Source organism: Xenia sp. Carnegie-2017, unplaced genomic scaffold, assembly GCF_021976095.1.
Source record: "Xenia sp. Carnegie-2017 unplaced genomic scaffold, XeniaSp_v1 HiC_scaffold_20, whole genome shotgun sequence".
Lineage (NCBI taxonomy): Eukaryota > Metazoa > Cnidaria > Anthozoa > Malacalcyonacea > Xeniidae > Xenia > Xenia sp. Carnegie-2017.
In genome coordinates, this window is record NW_025813483.1 from 3,554,964 (window position 1) to 3,576,998 (window position 22,035).

Here is a 22,035-nt window from a genome sequence, read left to right on the forward strand (position 1 = left end):
ATTATTGAAAGTGCCTCCACATTATGACACAGTAGTAAACTTTTAAAGAATATCCTTTTTTCATAGTTATCTAAATAACATAGAACTATTCCCAGCGCCACTTCTCTTTCTTACAACACATTTATTTTTCATCATTGATCTTTATATTTGTAACTGAAACACTCATAAAATAGAAATGATTACGTTTTTAAGCAATTATATTTAACATATCGTAATGACTGCTTTATCAAACTATCGTAAATGAATTTGTTATGTCAATGTCAGCTAATAAACTTTCATCTAAATAAAGTTTTATAAACACATCTGGTGTTAACGTTGTCATGAAGAACGCAGTTCAATATTAGCATTGGACTACTTAGGTTGATACGAAAGCTGTTGTTCTTATTACATCCAAGGAATCTCTTACAAACGAGACTAAAAACTGATGAAAAAGAACAATGAATTCTACAAATAACCCAATACCACAAACTCTTGTGATATTTCTAATAGCATTTGAATCATTGTTTATAATAATTGGAGTTACAGGAAACATTTTGGTGATATGGCACAATGTTCGTTGGAATAAAGATAAAAACACGACCAGTTATTTTGTTATTAATTTGGCTTTGTCGGATCTTGTCGTTTGTGGGATAGCTTTCCCGATAGTTATCGCAAAAAATACACTCGTTTTGATGGAAAAAACAGGCCCATCTTGCGAATTATTCTTTTCCATTTGGTGCGCAAGTATATCGCTTTCTCTGGTGAATCTCATGATGCTCACAATTGATCGTTACATTTGTATTGCATTACCCTTAAAGTATCCTCAAATTGTCACCCAAAGAAAGGTGTCTATGGCTTTGGTTTCAGTATGGATCACTGGCTTTCTTCATTTTCTTATGACATTTTTCACATCGAGACCTAGCAATGGGCCATTCATATGTGATGTCGACCAAATAGCTGCTTCAGTTGGTACTTTTTTCTTTTTCTTTGTTCCACTTGGTGTTACGATCGTTTTTAATGTGAAAACTGTACAAATTGCTCGAAGTCAAGGTCAAAAAATAGCAGCACAAGCTTTATTATCACAAACAAATAATTCAACGTATACAGATGATTTGACCTCAAGAAAAAACTTTTCACGACAAATGAAACTCTTCAAAACAATCCGTGTCGTTTTTGGTTGTTTTTTATTCTGTGTAACACCGTTTCCTGTGATAGGTTTTATCGAGCTTGTCATTTGCAATCCTGGCTGTATCCCTCTAAAAGTTCGCGTAGGAACTTCGCTTCTGGCTGCAACAAACTCCATTACAAATGCTTTCATTTATGGAATACGAGATAAGAAATACAGAAGATCTTTTAAACAAATGTTTGCGCAATGTTGCAATTTATCTGGGTAATCAATAGAAAAAAGAATAAAAAGAAACGGAAAAGAACATTTTAGCATAACACGATAAAAATCTAATGATAACTGTCTCTCTTGGGCCAAGATAAAATGCGAGGCTTAACGCTTCTCTTGAGGAAATAGGAAGTTATGATTTTAAATATCTGCCAGGCAGATTTTCTAAACTGTTCTCAACTTTAAAGGTCTGTAACAGAGACCCCAAAGTTTTTTCTTAAAGGAGCCTTGCATGATTTTACTTCTCTAAAAACATGTGTCTAACTAAAATAGGGGTTTAGAGAAAGATCTCAACTCCATCACTCTCGGAGATTCTGAACTTCATAAATGCTGAACATGACTATCATTAAACTCTACTACCCTAACTATTATTAAAGTTCTTGCACCTGGTGGAAAACATAGTTCAAAAAACAAATGAATTCACTGATGCACATTCACTTTAGGAGATCCTTGTAGAAATCAAAGCTCAGTGCAGTACAAAATATAACTTTAAATGAGTCGTATAAAATAGTTATAGATTTGTAGAAAAATATGCATTTCCATCTTGACTTTTATTCATGCACCTATGATATGATTAGTGAGTAACATTAACGTCATTATAAATAAAATTTGATAATTTGACAACAATCTTTACTGTTGTCATCTTAAAATTTTTCTATAGTTACACTATAAGTAATACTATGATATATTTCTTGATGTAATAAAAATATAGAAGCAGTCTCGTATGATAATATAACCGCTTTATGATTAAAAAATGCTTACCTTTTCAACCAATCCATTTGCTCTTTTTATTTCTTCCGTGTCACGTGACTCCTTCGGCAGACAGTTATCGCACTGAAGTTGAAGTTTTGTCACGTACTCGCCATATTGACGGAATGCCGATGAAATAGTCTCGCGATATACGATGTCTGAAGGCTCATATTGAACAAAATGACGCAAAACCAAGACTTTGGGACAAGTTAATAATGGTTTTACATCAACGGGCTTTCTCATGTTGCCAATGACTAGTCCACAACCTGAAACAAGAAGAAAAATGAGCGGGAAAAATAGGATAATAACTGGTGCCATCCCCTAAATTGAACCATTTTAACCCTGCAACACACCCACAGGTATGAACGTTGATATCTCTGTAATACACCTGCAAACCCTTAACATTGCCAACCTGAAACTAAACTATCGATTTATCAAAAAACGATCTCAAAATACCAAAAAGTCAAATGAAACATCAATAAAACAATGAAATAAAGACCACCTGCATTGGTACCAAATTTTGGACCAAAATTCAAATGAAACATCAATATAACAATGAAATAAAGACCACCTGCATTGGTACCAAATTTTGGTCCATCTTTCTTTTTTTCTATCGGTGGAAACTGCGTGAAGTCTCTTTCCCGTAAAGCAAGCGGAACAAGATTACTTTCATCCTTGTATTTTAGCCATTTTCTTCCTTCTCCTCCTGAGAAAGGTTTTAGTACAGTAACCCCGGTGACGTTTGGTAAACCTTCAACAGGAGTTCTTAAAACAGCCGTAGCAACGTTATCTTCAGCAGCTTTCAAGTATTCGTCAACGTCTTGATGACGTAACAATTCAAACCCAGTACCATCACGACGCATCACAAAGAATCGTGGGACGGGTAAAATGTCTGCTATAGAAATAACAACAAAATCGAATATGTGTTATAACTCTGTCATATGATTCGAAGAAAATGTTATTTGAAAAACTTAATGAATGATTGGTATTTAAAAGAAAAACTCAAGTTGTAGAGTTACGTTAATGGTGTCTCACCTTTTTCTGTTGTATCTATAGTATTGACTTTATCAACTTTTATATCACCATTACTAAACACAGAGAATGTATTTCCACAGTTGTCCTTATGATCACAGCAATGTTGTGACGTAGTGCGTAGATAATAAGCACCCCCCTGACGATTCCTGACAGAATTGACGTCATCACAACCATGATCATGATGAACTTCATTTAAGTCGCGAGGAAAGTAGGAAACGTTACCTAAAACATAAAGTAACAACACTTTACTTTGATTTTCCTCTCTTGCTTTAGATAAGATTATTTTAAGAATTGAAAATAATTTAAAGATTGTTAACCCTCCTTATAAATCAACTCATGTCCTTATGTGTACCCCTATAACTATCACTTCTTAACAACATACCTTTACTATCACACAAGATCCTAGAACCATCATATATATCAACAACACTTTACTTCAATGTCCTTATGTGTACCCCTATAACTATCACTTCTTAACAACATACCTTTACTATCACACAAGATCCTAGAACCATCATATATATCAACATCACTTTACTTTAATGTCCTTATGTGTACCCTATAACTATCACTTCTTAACAACATACCTTTACTATCACACAAGATCCTAGAACCATCATATATATCAACAACAATTTACGTTAATGTCCTTATGTGTACCCCTATAACTATCACTTCTTTACAACATACCTTTACTATCACACAAGATCCTAGAACCATCATATATATCAACAACACTTTACGTTAATGTCCTTATGTGTACCCCTATAACTATCACTTCTTAACAACATACCTTTACTATCACACAAGATCCTAGAACCATCATATATATCAACAACACTTTACGTTAATGTCTTATGTGTACCCTATAACTATCACTTCTTAACAACATACCTTTACTATCACACAAGATCCTAGAACCATCATATATATCAACAACACTTTACGTTAATGTCCTTATGTACCCTATAACTATCACTTCTTAACAACATACCTTTACTATCACACAAGATCCTAGAACCATCATATATATCAACATCACTTTACTTTAATGTCCTTATGTGTACCCCTATAACTATCACTTCTTAACAACATACCTTTACTATCACACAAGATCCTAGAACCATCATATATATCAACAACACTTTAAGTTAATGTCCTTATGTGTACCCCTATAACTATCACTTCTTAACAACATACCTTTACTATCACACAAGATCCTAGAACCATCATATATATCAATAACACTTTCACCATTCGTCATCGTGTGTATGGAGCTACCGTTACCAAACAACGTTCGACATGAACCATATTCTGTCTCCATGGTAACGGTTGCAAAACCCTCACATTCCACCTTGACATATGTGGTAACACGTGACTCGTACTCAGCCTCTTCGCCAGTTTCTGCATTCGGAGGTTGCAACTCTACTCGTGTTATATCGTAAAACGTAGTAATACGAGTGCCGTCCGAATGCTCTACGACTTGAGTGCCGTCAGGTCGAATAACTTTGATGACTTTATCTTCCCTCGTTTTGTAAATCTAAGCAATTTTTATAAAAACACTCAAGAAGAAAATTTATGTCAAACTTGAATAGACAAGTAATAAATAAAATTAATGGTTGCTCTTAGAGATATCAAAACAGCAGTAGCCACAGATTTTGCTCTTGCACAACAAATATGAAGCAGTTTTTTGTCAAATTACAACATGTATCGTTCATATCATCATGCAACTTTAGTAAACTTAACAACAAGAAAAATATGTAGCGGTAAAAAGCAAGCCTTTCTTGTTCTTTATTTTATTTAACTTTTTAGTAATAGCAATAGAATTTCTGCTTCCATCATATGGAGCTTACATGTAAATGATAATTATGTTTTCGTAAGAAAAAAGCAATATGTCAGAACAATAAAAATCGTCTCAAACAAAAGAAAAACTAAAAGTAGCCATTTAAAATGTTATTTTCAAGGCTTCTACAACATAATCAGGGCCATCAGTGGATAGTTAATGGGGGTGGGGGTGTTTTATTCATGTATTCAGATGTGCCTACTGATTTCTTTTGAAAGCAATTCACCTAAGGAATTAAGTAATTCACATTCAAAAGAAACCAGTCGACCAAAATTAGGTATATAAATATACACCCCCCCCCCCGATTAACGTTCTCGAGACGGTCCTGAACATAATTACCTGTCGTGTATCTGGACATGTCGCTAGAGATTGTTTCACGTAATTTCCTAAACATTGGCTACCACCATCGTTTTGTAAAAACCGCTGACCATCACATGTTACCGTCATCCATTGCGCGCTCAGCTTCGTACTTTCATGTACTTGGTCGTCAACATCATCTGGCAATGACATCATTATTTCGCCTTTAAGTTTCTTCGGGAGAATACTGGGTTCGAGTGTTGCATCGTCATCGTTGGATTGCACTTGAAAAACAGAACATCTGCTTATAGAACCATCCGGATAAAGAATTTCAACTGAATCATCCAGCATAATCTGTAATATAAACATCGTTCACGCGTGACGTCATGCTTAAATCTTTGGGTAACAATCCAGATACATATATCATGCTGAATACTAGTCTCCGATGTTTCTAACAATTCTTTAGATTTTATTTATTGGCAGTATTTTTGCTGTCTAATGAAGAAATCCCGTGTAAACAATGAATTTAAAAAGAAATAGAAAGACATCACAAAATAATTTGATAATACAATTGACAGTTGACACATTTCTTTTGCATTTTATGAAAATCAATAAATAAAACCAAATCATTTCTCGTCAAGTCATTCCGTCGAACTAAGAATCCAGCAATCAAATACCTTAATAACAGAGCCATCTGTCATTATTGATCGCGATGCCTCGAGCATGGCAACTCGACGCACAGCCTCGGTTTCGTGTAAGCCACGTGACTTGAAAGGATATCGTTGACGTACGACAACACCACCAGAGTCCTGGGCGCTAGTGTAATTTTCGTCATTACGATAGGACACATGTAGGCCATCCGGGCAACTGACAAAGATTTCTTGAAACGGTTTCTTTAGTGATTCTTGTAAATCACGAAGTTTTCTAGAATAACGATATTTTTAATGAAGAATTTATTCAAAGAATAAAAAAACAAATAAAACGTAAAAATACTGACAAACCACGAGAACAAACAATGATACATGAAGTATATATGAGCTGCTTAACAATGTTTCTTCCCATCACAAAGAGAGTTAAAGTGTTTGGTCGTGTCGTCAACATAAATGTTCAAGTTCAAGTGAAGAAAATCAAAGTAAGTAGGAACCTCAGAAAGTGGAAGCATCAATAAAGGATAAAGTTATGAGCTACTTTAACAAGGAAAATTCCTATAAGTGGAAGCATTGATAAGTATGTTTATATAGCTGATATCTTTAAGTGGAAAAATTTGTACAAGTGGAAGCATTCATATGTTTAAACATGTGAGTTACATTACAAGGAAAATTCATGTTTAAACATGTGAACAACACAACAGTAGAAACACAGCACGTAATGTCAATAATTAACTAAAAAATACCTGGTTTGCTCTTCAGCCAATCGTTTCTCTTCAGCTAGTCTCATTTCTTCAAGACGCCTCGCTTCTTCATCGTTCTTTTTGCGAGATTTGGGTGAGGAAGCTTTAGGTGGAGGTGGACTGGCTTCACCTGGAACACCTACACTATCAATAACATCTTTGTGTGGAAAAGGCAACGACACTTATTAACATAAGATTATCAACATAAGATTGTCAGCATAAGATTATCAACATAATATTATCAACATTAGACTATCATCATAAGATTGTCATTAAAGTAAATAGTTTGAACCAGGGAGTATGGTTACATGTTTGTGGATGTAGATCGTCCATGTTAGTATAGTCCTTAGAAGGACTGTTTTTGTTGTTGTTGACTGACGTTTCGACAACCTTAGTGGTAGTCAACTTCAGGGTCATTATCATCAGATTATCAACATAAAATTATCTATCTAAGATTATCAACATAAGATTATCAACATAAGATAATTTACCTAAGATTATCTGCTTAAGATTATCAACATAAGATTATCTACTTAAGATTATCTACCTAAGATTATCTACCTAAGATTATCTACTTAAGATTATCTACCTAAGATTATCTACCTAAGATTATCTACCTAAGATTATCTACTTAAGATTATCTACCTAAGATTATCTACCTAACATCAACATAAGATAATTAAATCCATCACCTGACACAGAGCTCTCATTCAATACATCCTTTAATTTAGGTGATTGACCTGAACTTCCAAAACCGCTACACGTGATCACCATGCCGTCATTGAGTTGTGCAACAAACGACGCATGCTCACAGAAGACAGATGGAGTGACATCACATAATGACGTCATCTTTTCATTGGCTTCAAACTCACTCTTCTCAATGCCTTCCTCCTTTAATTCATTTAAAGAATTTAATCGTTCGGTGGATACCACGCCTGAACATTTTTCAGCATTTTCAAGCAATTTGTCTTCTTCGGGTAGTGTTTCCTCAATTGGTTCAAGAAAATGTAATTTCAGTATATTTCCATCTTTGTACACGGAAATGGAAACACAGCGCGATCCTCTCAAATATTCTATCTTCTCCACACGAATTTCACCACCATCGCGTGGAAACATCGAGGACTGGTCTCCAGTCACGTGCATTAAATTGTCACCGACATCGTAACCTAGCAACTCGTAGTCGTCTTCCTGTTCTTCGTTGTTAATCGTCGGTAGATCATCGTTTTCATCAACAAGTCTAGCTTTGCTACTTTTTGTATTTTTACTGGGAGTAGAAACCGACACTGGTCTAGCCTTGTTCTGACTAGCTAAAATACAAAGATGAGATGTAAGATTTTACCAGGAGTAGAAACCGATGATCTAGCCTTGTTCTGACTAGCTAATATACAAAGATGAGATGAAAGATTTTACTTGGAGTAGAAACCGAGACTGGTCTAGCCTTGTTCTGACTAGCTAAAATACAAAGATGAGATGTAAGATAATAATTAACTATACATAGACCAATTCTTAAGATAGCGTAAAGTGTATAAATTGTACGCTACCTGCTCTCCACTTTTCAGCACTTTTCTTTGCAAGTTTTGGAGACTTGCTTTTCCGTCCTTTTTTCTTTCCCTTGCTGTCTTCTTCTTCGGCCTTCATTGCTGCAACTTCTGCTCTGGTTTGGAGACCATAACGACTTTTTACCTAGAAGATTTAGACCCTTTTTTCTTAATGACACTGTCCAGCAAGGATGTGGATGATTTTGTTGGTGGGTGCTCTTGTTTGAACTAGATTCAGGGACGATATTTTGGGTGTTATCGTTCTACGTCAGAGTTTGTTTTCTTAAAGTCAGCCACACTTATAGACTTATGTCTTGACTAGGAGATGCTTTTCCGAAATGTGCTTCATAAAACAGAAATCACTGTTGCTTTCACGTAATTTCTTGTACATTTAAAGTTTGTGGAAAAAATTGCATCTTCTTGCATCTGCCATAACAATGCCTAGGAGGGATGTCACGTATAACCAAGCCTAGGAGGGGTTTCCCCTAATATAACCAAACATGGGAGTAGATCCCCCAATATAACCAAACCTTGGAGGGGTTTTCCTCAATCTCACCAAGCCTGTGATGGCTTTCTTCCAATATAACCAAGGCTGGGAGGGGTTTCCCCCAATATAACCAAGCCTAAGAGGGGTGCCCCCAAAATATTACCAAGTCTAGAAAGGTCCCACCATCCTGCTGTCGAATCAATGACAAAATTATTTCGGCCTCGTAATAAAGTGTTTGATATAAAAAAACTCTAATAAATTAAATGGTTTACTAACCTGGACGATCTACATCTACAAACATATAACAAACCTCTCATACCTTGACTTCAGTTAAGGAAGGTTCTGGAGTGGGAATAACCGATGTAGGTGTAGGGATGCTTTCTTCTGTTTCCACCATCTCTTGTTTGGAACTCCATTCTTGTATCAAACAACTAATATTTTCCAGGTAGTTTCTAAATCCGACATTTGACAACAATCGTACGTTCCAGGAGTCTCTATTATGAAGGTCAGTCGCCATCACAGCGTTGTGACATATCAACAATAACGTGTCATCGTGACGGTGGTAATAGGTATGAACATGTGGACGTAAGTGAAGAACTTCATGTAAAATCTATTTTAAAAATATTTTATATGCGACATCAGAAAATGAACAAAACAACGGGTGCGCTGATTGGTCAATGATGGTAACTATTTGTAATTAATTAACATTTACATACTGGGAGCAAGGGGCCGATTACATGGAGCAATTCTAGCCGGGCTGAATTTTAGTCAGGTTGACCGGGCTGAAATTTTGTGTGATTATATGGTTAATTTCAGCCCAGTGTTTAGACCAGGTGTTGTCGTCATCATTAGCAATAGGTACGCAATTACGCATGCGTGGGTAGCTCAAACTGGAATGAAATTGCTCCATGTAATCGGCATAGAGTAGCTAGCCTGTTTATCTTCTATTGCCAGTCAAATATTTAAATGTAAGACGTGAATAAATGAATGCAGAAGATGATAAATGGATCAAAGGGACATTTAGGGACACAGTACTTGATCTTACAGCAATGAGAATCAACGTGATTCAAGACACGAGTTCAACAGAACATATCTATTATTGAATGTGTGTGACATAAAAGAGAAAAAATATAGAATGGGGAAGTTCTTGAGCTTGCAATACAACAAAAGCTGAAACAATTTCTTTAATTTTCACCTGAGGTAACGTTGCTTTATCGTATTCTTCCACAAAGCACCATTCATCCAGATTCCTATATGACACGAGATCAACGGCAGCAGAAACCGATGCTATGTCTACGTCATTGGTAATCAAACCTTGATCACGTGCAATAAAGTACTTGGTGAGATCAGAATACGGATCATCCCAAGGATTAAGATAGGATGAAGTTTTACTGCAGTCGGGATTTGGATAAACAATGTTTCCTTTGTCATTTAGAGTTTTTAAAGGTACAGCTGAAATGGCAATAAGAATGTTTTAAAATCAGATAGCATCGTAGTTAAACTATATATTGCCTTAAAAACCATTTGAAGATCAGAACTTTGCAAAGAAAATATTTGTGTTATCAAGATTTTAGATATTGTTTTATTAAAAGTTTCATGCGATTTAGCTTAGAAAAACATACATCATATTGATAAAGAGCAGGGGTCTCCAAACTTTACAGCCAGAGGGCCACATGAACTTTCATCCAGCATGTTGAGGGCCGAAGAATATAAAAAATTTCCCCGTTATCCTTCAGCTTTTTAAATTTTGCAATGTGCTTGAAACGGAAGTATGAAGTTGGGACAAAAATTGACGTAAGCCACTCTTGCTAGTTGGCTTGCGACATAACGTGAACTTTCTGCACAAAGTTTATTTTGTTTAATAATAATATTATTTTTTCTTAAGTGTCTCTGCGGGTCGGATTGAGAGGCCCAACGGGTCGCTTCTGGCCCGCGGGCCATAGTTTGGAGACCCCTGATACAGAGCAATGATTTTCCACAGTTGCTAACAACAAATATTTAAAGTAAATGGTTTGAGCCCGGGAGTATCGTTGCATGTTTGTAGATGTAGATCGTCCAGGTTGGTAAAGTCCTGAGATGGACTGTTTTTGTTGTTGTTGACTGACGTTTCGACAACCTTAGCGGTGGTCATCTTCAGAGTCAAATGAGGAGTAAACGTCAGGTTAGCCGTATTGTGTGCACAGGAAATGTGTGTGTGTCAATTGTGTATAGTCATTGTTCCGTTTCTTCGACATCTTTGATAAATTGTATGAGGCTGTTCGTTTATGTAACTGATGTTTTGACAACCTTAGCGGTAGTCATCTCCTTGACTCTAAAGATGACTACCGCTAAGGTTGTCGAAACGTCAGTCAACAACAACAAAAACAGTCCTTCTCAAGACTCCGCAACCTGGACGATCTACATTTACAAACATGTTACCTATCTATCAGCAACGTACCTTCAAAAGTGTATTTTTTCAAAAGATATGAAAGATTTTCCTCGCTAGGGAAAGCACAATGTTGTATAAATTGATGGAATCTCGCTTTTCTCTCCATCGTTTCAGTGACACTTCTCTCGGGAAATAAATTGAGAAAACGAAGGCGAAGTGTCTCGATGATGGAACGTTCAACATTTATGCTGTCCATAACTGAGATATCGTCAAGATAATGTAGACGATGAGATATAAGATCATGATGATTCAACACTTCAGGAACGTTTGTGTTTGAGCTTTGTTTTTTATCACAATTCATATCTAGAATCTCCTGCGAAAAAGCAAAAGAAAAATGATATATTATACGTTGTTGTACTGACAAAAAAAAAACAAAAGAAAATTAAGAAACAAAAATTTAAAGTAAATTCATGTTAGAGCGTAGATAGATACAACAGTCGTATATGATGTCGCCTAAAAAATAACAGTTTTCAATGTGTCTAAAGCAGGATAAAGAACGGTTGAAGGATGGTTTTCAGTTTTCAAAGTAATAGACTGTTAAAGGGGGCAGCCTACCTAAAATAGGCCAAAAATCCTAACAGCTATAAAACTTTTAGGTTTATTGTAATAAGCTATATGTCTACTAATTGTATGGTAAAACTTAAATATCTCCGTGCTAGATATAGCTTGAAATTTTTGCCACCATTTAAGTCACCAATTACTTAGAGGGGGGAAATGTAACATCTAGCAAATTTTGCACATTTTCCTGATTTCATTTTATGATAGAGCTCCTTTTGTAGTTTAATTTGATGTGTTAATACTGAGGTTATGAACAGTTAGCAAAACATTCGGGTTTAAAAAATTGCCATTCGAGTTTAAAAAATTGACCTATTGTTTTAGATTGTCTCAACCGAAACATTCAAAAAAATAAATACAGTTAATGAAATTTGCACTTGTTTATTTACCATGAGAAACGCAGGAAGCGGTTTCCAAAATCTTTCAAAGAAAAGACGGATCCAGCATTAGCATGGCTAAAGTACAGCAGCTCGTTGATTGGTTAGATTATAATCTTTGGAAGTACGTTTAAGTTAATTTCTATCATGTATTTTACATAACCTACGATCCACTAAAGGCCATGTTAAAATCCCTAAATAGCTAAACTAACTGCATTGTGACTTTGACAAAATTTGAACTCACACCTTCGGGACACTAGTCCGCCGCTCTACCTGTTGAGCTACCAAGCCCACAGGGATTGGAGACGAGTCAAATCTCTTTTAAACTTCGTATGGACGAGAGATTCTCGCCACTATAGCAGTTTGCTGGATGGCAGTTCACATGTTTTTCATGTGCATATTAAAAAAAGCGTGTTAGGATTAATATATTATATAACTGCATTGTTACGTACCTTTTTCTCATCCTTAGTCAAAGAAAGTTCAGCAATTCTTGCATTGATATAATCAGCCAAATCACAATGGTCGCCATCCTCCCTTGGTTTGGTTATTTCATCCAAAGGATTGGTTTCATCCACTGTAGCAACTACCTGCAAAACAACACAAAAAGTAATTCTCATCCTACAATTTAAAGCAACGCAATCCTCACATTATAACTTACGCATGTAATTCCCAACCTCAAACTATGATTTATGTAATCCTTATCCTAAGATTACAATCCGTGTAATCCTCAATCTCAGACAATTTTTTATGTATTCCTCATCCTAACATTATAACCCATTTAATCCTTATCCTAAGATTACAATCCGTGTAATCCTCAATCTCAGACAATTTTTTATGTATTTCTTATTCTAACATTCTAATCCATTTGATTCTTATCCTAACACTATAATTCGTGCAGTTCTTATCCTAAGATTAAAAACCATGTAATATTACCTCTCATCTTAAGATTATAATGTAGGTTATCCGCATTCAAAGATTACAATCCAAATACTCCCCTCTCCATAACATATTACCTGTTCTATGACACAATGCAATATGAGAGACGAACTGATGCTTTCATCAGGAACGCTACCAGTAAGATAATCATAATAACGTTTATCCAATCCAACAGTATCAGCATCATCTACAGGAGCAAAAATGAGGCGAGTGCTTGGATTACTGTGAGGACTAGACACTAGTGCAGAATCATTATTCAGATCCAGAGAATAACTAATTCTCTTCTCTTTTACTTGGATTACCGTGAAGTCTAGACACTAGCGCATAGTCACTAATTCAGACCCAGAGTGCAAGTAATTCTCTTCTCTTTTACTTGAATTACCGTGAGGACTAGACACTAGTGCAGAATCACTATTCAAATCCAGAGAACAACTAATTCTCTTTTCTTTTACTTGGATTACCGTGAGGACTAGACACTAGTGCAGAATCACTATTGAAGATCCAGAGAAAAACTAATTTTCTCCTTTCTCACTTGAATTACCGTGAGGTCTAGACACTAGTGCAGAATCACTATTGAAGATCCAGAGAACAACTAATTTTCTCCTTTCTCACTTGAATTACCGTGAGGACTAGACACTAGTGCAGAATCACTATTGAAGATCCAGAGAACAACTAATTTTCTCCTTTCTCACTTGAATCACCGTGAGGACTAGACACTAGTGCAGAATCACTATTGAAGATCCAGAGAACAACTAATTTTCTCCTTTCTCACTTGAATTACCGTGAGGTCTAACTGTTTAACTCATACCAACGATGTCACTCCAGCAATCAAAAGTTCATTCATACCTTCCGTAGTGATGGACTTTGACTGGCTTGCTGTGTCTTAATGCTTGGTGTATAAACTGGAACGTGGATAAGTTTCATAGCAGAGAAAATTTTGGTAGGATTTCATATCATCTAACATGGAGTAACACTTATTGGCGATGTCTTCAAAACTATTGTGCCGATTTCAGTCTAAAATAAAACAATCAACAATTGTTGTTTTCATAAGTTAGAAAGTTAACTCAGAAACAAGCATAAGGGGCGGTGTGAGGGTTGGTGACATCCCCAACTTTGTGAAATATGTATAAAGTCGATCAAGAGAAAAAGTCGGTGTACTGCTAAAATTGTTGGTTTTTCTATCAAAGAAAGGAAAAAAGGTAACAGGGCATAGAGCCCCCTCAATATATTCGAGAGGATACCCCCCAGCATTTAGCTTATTGTATGAGATGAGTTTGATGTACGATAAGGAAGAATTTGGTCAAGCGATTTGAAGGTTTGAAAAAGACAATCGTGGATTCTATTGAGCTGGTTGTAGTTCCACCTTTCAGATATTCCATGAGATTATAAATACCTTTCTTTCCTCGTCAATTTCATCAATATCCTGCGAAGGTAGCAGTTTGTTGGAAACAGTCACTTCATATTTTGCAATATCTTTTAGTTTGTGTCCTGTTGGTGCATTATGTACTAACTGATCCGATTCTTCCCAGAATCTTTTAAGTTCCTCTCCATCCTTAGCAGATTCATTCACTACTTCATTATCCTCGGCATTTACATCATCACTTGCTGGTACATTTTGATATTCATCAAGCTGTAGTTTTATCAAAGCGTTGACATTTACACCAATGTTTGAAAGATCTTGAAGCGTAGACGCATTTGGAAAATCGTGAATGATGACGTAATGTTTCGGACTGTCGTCATCTTCCGGTTCGTCGTCTGTTTCAAAAGAATGTAGGAACAATGATTGAAAATTGCATACAATAAAAACGGAATTTATTTATGTGACAAAGAAAGGTGGAGGTTGTAGCAATGAATTGTTAGAGGGGTTTAGCAAAGGACAGAAGGAAGAGTAACACTAAGGAGTGTGGTAGAGGTGTAGTAGAGGAGGAAGGAAATCGAACAGAAATCATCCGCGTAAATCATCAAAAGGAAAAATCTCGCAAAATCAGTCAATCATCAAATCGGAAAAAAATCATCAAAATCATCAAATCAAAAATCATCAAAATCGATCATCCACTCGGAAAAATATCAATCGGCAAAATCATCAAATCGGATCTCATCGAAATCAAATCATCGAATCCGGAAAAAATCATCAAATCATCAATCATCAAAAATCGGAAAAATCACATCATCGGAAATCATCAGATCGGAAAATCTCAGCATCGAGATCATCGAAATCGGAAAAAATCATCATCGGAGAATCATCAAAATCGAAAATCATCGTCGAAGAATCATCCGTCGAAAATCATCAAAAATCGGATCATCGATCCGGATCATCGCGTCGAAAGAATCATCAAAATCGGCAAATCATCGCGGCGTGGAAAAATCTCATCGCTCCGAAATCAATCAAAATCGAAATCATCGCATCGGCGATCATCAAATCGAAAAGGAAATCATCGAAATCGGAAAATCATCCGTCGAAATCAAAATCGAAAAATCATCGCGAAATCCGAAAAATCTCATCGCATCCGGAAAAATCATCAAATCGGAAAATCATCGCGAATCAGGAAAATCATCCGATCAGAAAATCATCGCGCGAAATCAGAGCGATCATCATCCGAAATCGGAAATCATCAAAATCAATCCGAAATCATCAAAATCGAGAAATCATCGCGTCGAAAAATCATCGCATCGGAAAATCATCAGAAATCAGAAATCATCAGCAATCATCGCGAAATCATCCATCGAATCATCCGAAATCCGGAAAATCATCGCGTCGAAAATCTCATCGAAATCGAAAATCATCGCGTCGGAAAAATCATCCCATCGAAAAATCATCATCGGAAAAAGTCATCAAAATCGGAAAAATCATCATCGAAAAATCATCAGAAATCGAAAAATCAAAATCATCAGGAAATCATCGAAATCAGGAAAAATCATCGCGTCGAAATCATCATCGAAATCCGGGGAAAAATCATCAAAATCAAAATCAAAATCAGGCTCATCATCGAAATCGGAAAAATCATCGAAATCAGAAGTCAAAATCATCGGAGAAATCATCCGAAATCGGAAAATCATCAAAATCAGGAAAAATCATCATCATCAGAAAATCTCATCAAATCGAAATCATCATCAATCAATCATCGCGTCAAAATCATCATCGGAAAAATCATCGCGTCGGAAAAAATCTCATCAGCTCATGAAATCATCGTCAAAATCATCGCATCAAAAATCATCATCAGCAATCGAGAAAAATCATCGAAAGGTGGGAGAATTAATTACGAAGGTGGGAATATAGGCAAAATCATGAGGATTCATGAGCAGGTGGGATCGGTAAAGTCGGAAAAATGATCAAGAAATAAATAAGTATCGTAATAGGAAAAGTGTTGAGTAAAAGGAGGGTGATAGGGTTGTAGTAATGGAGGTGGGAGGAGTGTAGTTAAGGAAGGAAGGTTGTACTTAAGGGGGTGAGAGGGGTGTAGTTTAGAAGGTGAGAGGGGTGTAGTTTAAGGGTGAGAGGGGTGTAGTTAAGGGGGGTGAGAGAGCTGTAGTAAAGGGGGTGAGATGGGTGTGGTTAAGGAGGGTGGTAATTTAAATAATCAATCAAATGTAACATGTTTCCATCACTAACCTATAGATTTGAAAGTATCATCAACTTCTCCACGTTTTTTTAATTTTGTATCTTTTTTTGGTGCAGGAGGTTGTTCACCTTCATTCTTTTTACCCTTTTTCTTTGGTGATTTTGCTCTTTTTTCTGGACTTTTAGATGTTTTCTTGCCACTTTCTGCTTTCAACTTCTGCAAAAAGTTAACATTTCATAAATAAATACGGTGAAAAATCCTCATCCCTTCAGATATTTTTCTCAACAATTTCTTATATACTCTATTCATAAACAAATCATAATTTGATCATTTAAAAATTTTCAAAGCAGACACTTAACATGTTCCTTATTATGCTAAATTACCAATAGCAAATCTATATTCCACTTGAAAAGAAATTGAGCTATAACAAATGTCAAGATCTATGATGTCATCACATTCTGTGATGTCATCACTTTCTGTGATGTCATCACATCCTGTGACATCATTATTATGGTATATTTGAGCAAAATTAGCAAATAGGCCAATCGCCATATGGCAAAGTCAAAAAACTCAAAACACAACTTCATGGGATCAAGTTCAACATCTCATACAATAATTCTACCACAAAGGTCTCCCTGATCTGATGACATCATGTTCACAAAATGTTTCAGACAATGTATCATATTTGAAATATTCTCTACTATTCAATCATACCTTCTCGATCTCGTTTCTTCTTTCGATGTCCTTGGTCTTTATTTGAAGCAGCTTAAATTTCAGAAGCTTTGCAAGTAAATTACTTGGAATTTCTTCCCCTTGATCAATAAATGGTTTCACTTGTTCACATATTTCTGCATGTTCAGGCAGCTTTACTGCATTCTTTCCTTTACCACCACCTGAAGTGATTGCTTTAGCCAATTCCTTCACCTGACAAAATATAAACAAAATTTTCAAAGTAAACTATTAATACTTTGTAATAACTGCTTCCTTTCTCAAGTACCTCTTTAAAGAGTTGTTCTTTCGAAATAACAGTGAATAGCTTTCTTAGACCGGTGCTGATGACTTCAGATGAAATATCCACCAAAATTTTATCCTCTGCTTTGTTTGACACGAGAAAAAACACGCAAGTTTTCCAACTTTCCTGTAAAAATTCCACCATATATATACTTTTTAAGCAACAAAAAATAATAAATTTGAAGACTAAATCCACTAGTTTTCATGTGAATTATGCAAATAGACTATTTCATATTTAACTCTACGAAGTTTGAACAAGATTTCAAAAAGTACAACTTGGTGAAACAGACATCGTGTTTTCGTTTTCACCTCATTCAATTCCGCTTGCACTAAGCCACTCTCCCATTTATTGATATCATGAGCCGAACCGCTCTTTCCTCGCTTCGCTTTCGACATTCCTAGTAAAAGTTAAACTGTTAAGCAGGAATCATCAAAAATGGTCAAAAATGCTTCCCAGACTATCCCGCCATAATGGTTTTGAATATTTGTATTCTTGTTTCCATGGAGAAAGCAGCTGAGTCTGCAATGCCAACGTACGTTTAAACGACACGGGAATTAAATTTGAAATCAACCAATAAAATGCATCTCAGCAACAAACCGTTGAAACTGTTATCATTTCATTGGTTGAAAATAATTTTCCACCAATCACAAGGCTAGTTCAAACAGCTCGACAAAGTTTAAAGTCTTGGTACTATAAATTTAATACATTTTCATTTATTGTGAGTCATTTTCTCTTTATCTCATCGACTTTTTGATAAATTTGTACACTTTTTTTGTATCGAGATGCCTTTGATTGGAAAGGAAAATACTCCAAACCGAATACGGAGCTTCAAAAATCTCGGAAAAGAAGAAGTAATAAGACAGATATATATTTAATTCACAGTCGAAAAAAAGGACTAATTTTCGAATGACCAAGTATCATCAGGTAGAAACATTTCTGATTATATTTTTACAGGACTGTAGAAGAAGAAGAAACGAAGTTACTATAGAGCTAAGAAAGGTAGTGGTCTTGAATATTTAAAAAAATCCGCAAAATATATCAAGTGAAGTGAAGTAATTTCTTACTTGTTTATTAATGAGTTTTCCCATCTCGTTTAGTCGAAACGCGATGACCAAATATTAAAGCGACGAAATGTTGTAGCTTCAGAGCCGTTACAAGAAAACGCCAATAGTAACAGCTCTCATGTTTTAGCACCGAAACAAGTATATGATATACTTTCGTCAACCGATAGCACTCAAGAACAAACATTTACAGCTGTACAAGCAACGAGGCATGTGTCGAAACCTTAACTTAAACTATCTACTTGCCGGTAATCTAAATCATTTTTTACTGATGGAAAATTGTTTTTACAGAAAGATGCTATCAAGAGAACGTAATCCTCCAATTAATGATGTTATTCAGTATGTATTTACTGACATAACGATAGTAATTTAAATTCAATTCACTTACTTCTGGTTTGTACCAATTTTAGAGCTGGACTTGTACCCAAACTTATTGAATGCTTAAAACGGCCAAAGTAAGCATTCGAATGCTACAAGTTCCATGTTATGAAAAATTCAGTTAATGCAAATCTTGCTCTATTTATAATGCACTAGCTCAGATATACAATTCGAGGCTGCGTGGGCTTTGACGAACATTGCTTCTGGCACTTCAGAACAGACTACGATGGTGGTTAATATGGGTATTTATGAATTATACAACCAATTTACATTCTGTGTTAAAGACTACCATAGACACTAACTTTGAGAGTGTGTTTCCAGGTGCCTTGCCACACTTTGTTCAACTTCTCTTGTCGCCAAACGAAAAAGTCAGAGAGCAGGCAGTTTGGGCTTTAGGAAACATTGCAGGTATTATCTATCTCTGTCTTTTAATTTTTGGTTAAAATGAACTAATTTCATGATGAAAGCATCATAAAGTAGATCCGTAAGATATAGCTACATATGTATTTTTAAGGTGATGGACCAAATTTGAGGGATAAAGTTTTATCTCCGGAATATGGAGTGGTGGCTAAGTTGCTAGAGCTGATGCAAAGGAATGGAGTTCAGGTACGAAAGAAGAAGCTGTAATGTAGCATAAGTCTGAAATAGTTATACATGTAACATTAACTTCATCTTGATGCAGGCATCATATTTGAGAAACGTCACATGGACTGTCTCGAATCTTTGTCGCAATAAAAACCCACCACCACCATTCGAAGCTGTGAAAGAGGTATCAATGCACCTGATCTCAATATACTCACACAATTACTGGAGTGGTATCCCCACTGAGTCATGACGTTATACTATGTATTTAGCTATTACCAGCATTGGCTTACCTTATAAACTACAATGATGTTGAAGTGATGGCTGATGCATGTTGGGCATTGTCTTATCTCACTGATGGTCCGAATGAAAAAATACAGGTGTGATGACTTTCGATGAATCATTTAACAAAATAGACTCCAATCTATCCCTTTAAGCTAACATGTTTTTGTTCAACCACCTAGGCTGTCATCAATGCGAATGTTTTACCAAGATTGGTATCTTTACTTGGGGCTGGCCAATTAAATATTGTGGTTTGTTCTTATGAAATAAGGAATTTGATAATTTTAAGGAATATTTCATCAAATATTCTCTGTCTCTTGCTTAGACACCTGCTTTACGAGCCGTTGGTAATGTTGTTACGGGAAATGATTCTCAAACACAGGTTGGAAACCATGGAAATTATAAAAGTTGAATTATGATTACAACTCTAACAGATTAATACTTACTTTTTTTCTCGAAAATATTAGCATGTATTGGATCTTAAAGCATTGGATTACTTTGAAGCACTGTTGACACACAAGAAAAACACATTAGTTAAGGTACTCTGTCTAAAATAATGGCTTTATATGAGTCATTTCACCTGATGCAACCATATGTTGTAACTATGAGAGTATCATTTTAAGTTTAATGCAAAATTTCAACTGATTTCCAGGAAGCAGCTTGGGCACTTTCGAACATCACTGCGGGTAATGAAAGGCAAATTCAGGTGAGTTAGATCATGTCTCTTACCTTTTTGTAGCATTATATAAATCCTTCTGCTATTCATGCCTTCCTTGTACCAAGAATTTGATCATGTACTCTTCTTTGCAATCGAAGGCTGTTATTGACGCTGGTCTTCTACCTGTTGTTCTGCACGTAATGGATGTAGGTGACTATAAAAGCCAGAAAGAAGCAGTATGGGTCATCACAAATTACACATCGGGCAGCAATCTAGATCAGGTATTTGTATACATGCGCGCAATACTATAGAATTTCAAATCTAAATGTTTAATATTATTATAATTGCATTAGATTGAATACCTTGTAAATGCATGTGGTGCTATACCGTTTCTCTGCAAGTTATTGACTGTGAAAGAACCAAAGGTATGACAACAGACAATTACAAGATTATTTAAGCAACCAGGCGCGTATATTTGGTACATACTTCGCCTTTATAATTATAATCATCCGATGTTCTACTTTCTCAACAGGTCGTATTGGTCTTGCTCGATGCTTTCAACCACATTCTCAACGTAAGTGTATTGCAATATCTGATTTGTGTATATCGATGGTCGTGGTTTTCTATATAAACAAAATTATTTTTAAGTTTCACAGTCAACGCATCGTAAGATGTCTGCCAGTTAATTTCCCAACTTTCCCATTTTCGACAAACCAGTTCAGTTCGCTTCGCATGTCAACTGTTTTTCGGCTATGCAGTATCTCGAGCATTATTTACGTAAAAAATAAATCGCGATATTTTTAGAAAAGTGACTATATGAGCTCGTTAGAAGATGTATCGTTGAAAATCGAAGAATGTGGAGGTACCTATGTATTATTTGATACCAAAATGATTTATACTTATCTGTAACATATTTCTTAATGTTTGCAACATATAACATATGTGTAAATCAATCCTCATTACCTTAATACAGGTCTTGATAAACTTGAAGAATTACAACAACACGAAAACGAGCAAGTTTTCCAAATGGCCCAAAACCTAATAGACAAATATTTTCAATTAGAGGTATAAAAACGACATTGGATTCACCATTCCTAACTTATATCTATAGGAGGTCTTAGTAAACAATGTATCATTCCGTTTCAGGAAGAAGATTTAGTCGTTGTTCCCCAGAATGGTGACGACGGTTCAACAATGTTTCAATTTGGTCAGCCAACGATTCCTCAAACTGGTTTTCATTTCTAGAAAAAATTACACCTGAAAAAGAACTACTATATAATTTATTTATTATAAATAATGACGACGAACGTTATTGTATATAGCGAGCAAATGTTTGCAAAAACGAAGTGTGTTGTTTCTGTATAAACCAAAACTAGAATAATGATGATGTCTTTACTTTACTGACAGTTAAAATGGCAATTTATATAAATATTACTTTTGTTAATTACTTATAAGATTTATTCAAATATTGCAAACGTTAAATCATCTACATTG

At 35.6% G+C, this 22,035-nt stretch overlaps 4 protein-coding genes and 1 long non-coding RNA gene across 5 annotated transcripts; 2 read left to right on the forward strand and 3 right to left on the reverse strand.

Annotated features, from left to right (window-relative positions):
• The first annotated feature begins 352 nt into the window (after positions 1-352).
• Positions 353-2,146, forward strand: LOC124442730 (beta-2 adrenergic receptor-like). The gene has a single exon (XM_046993219.1). It carries the CDS (start codon positions 438-440, stop codon positions 1,371-1,373), a length of 936 nt encoding a protein of 311 aa, XP_046849175.1. The 5' UTR covers positions 353-437; the 3' UTR covers positions 1,374-2,146.
• Positions 1,905-13,932, reverse strand: LOC124441053 (sperm-associated antigen 17-like). The gene is made up of 16 exons (XM_046991483.1): positions 13,855-13,932; positions 13,086-13,325; positions 12,525-12,659; positions 11,150-11,453; positions 9,908-10,164; positions 9,032-9,322; positions 8,229-8,370; positions 8,098-8,139; positions 7,380-7,994; positions 6,691-6,826; positions 5,975-6,221; positions 5,340-5,651; positions 4,358-4,697; positions 3,158-3,379; positions 2,694-3,017; positions 1,905-2,388 (listed from the first exon to the last, which is right to left on the reverse strand). Exons 1-16 carry the CDS (start codon positions 13,930-13,932, stop codon positions 2,120-2,122), a joined length of 3,954 nt encoding a protein of 1,317 aa, XP_046847439.1. The 3' UTR covers positions 1,905-2,119.
• Positions 13,876-18,127, reverse strand: LOC124442726 (sperm-associated antigen 17-like). Its single transcript, XM_046993214.1, has 6 exons — positions 17,889-18,127; positions 17,566-17,706; positions 17,283-17,492; positions 16,619-16,784; positions 14,402-14,763; positions 13,876-14,022 (listed from the first exon to the last, which is right to left on the reverse strand). Exons 1-6 carry the CDS (start codon positions 17,973-17,975, stop codon positions 13,966-13,968), a joined length of 1,023 nt encoding a protein of 340 aa, XP_046849170.1. The 5' UTR covers positions 17,976-18,127; the 3' UTR covers positions 13,876-13,965.
• A 160-nt stretch (positions 18,128-18,287) lies between these two features.
• LOC124442723 (importin subunit alpha-1-like) lies at positions 18,288-22,030 on the forward strand. Its single transcript, XM_046993211.1, has 20 exons — positions 18,288-18,431; positions 18,535-18,579; positions 18,678-18,850; positions 18,933-18,980; positions 19,052-19,096; positions 19,176-19,261; positions 19,341-19,427; positions 19,534-19,625; positions 19,702-19,788; positions 19,874-19,981; positions 20,066-20,134; positions 20,209-20,265; positions 20,351-20,422; positions 20,536-20,589; positions 20,700-20,822; positions 20,895-20,966; positions 21,074-21,115; positions 21,346-21,403; positions 21,515-21,606; positions 21,688-22,030. The coding sequence occupies exons 1-20, from the start codon at positions 18,363-18,365 to the stop codon at positions 21,784-21,786; spliced, it is 1,578 nt and encodes a 525-aa protein (XP_046849167.1). The 5' UTR covers positions 18,288-18,362; the 3' UTR covers positions 21,787-22,030.
• On the reverse strand, positions 20,267-21,227 carry LOC124442738. Its single transcript, XR_006947347.1, has 2 exons — positions 21,028-21,227; positions 20,267-20,732 (listed from the first exon to the last, which is right to left on the reverse strand). It is a non-coding gene; the product is annotated as an uncharacterized LOC124442738 (long non-coding RNA).
• Positions 22,031-22,035: the final 5 nt, after the last annotated feature.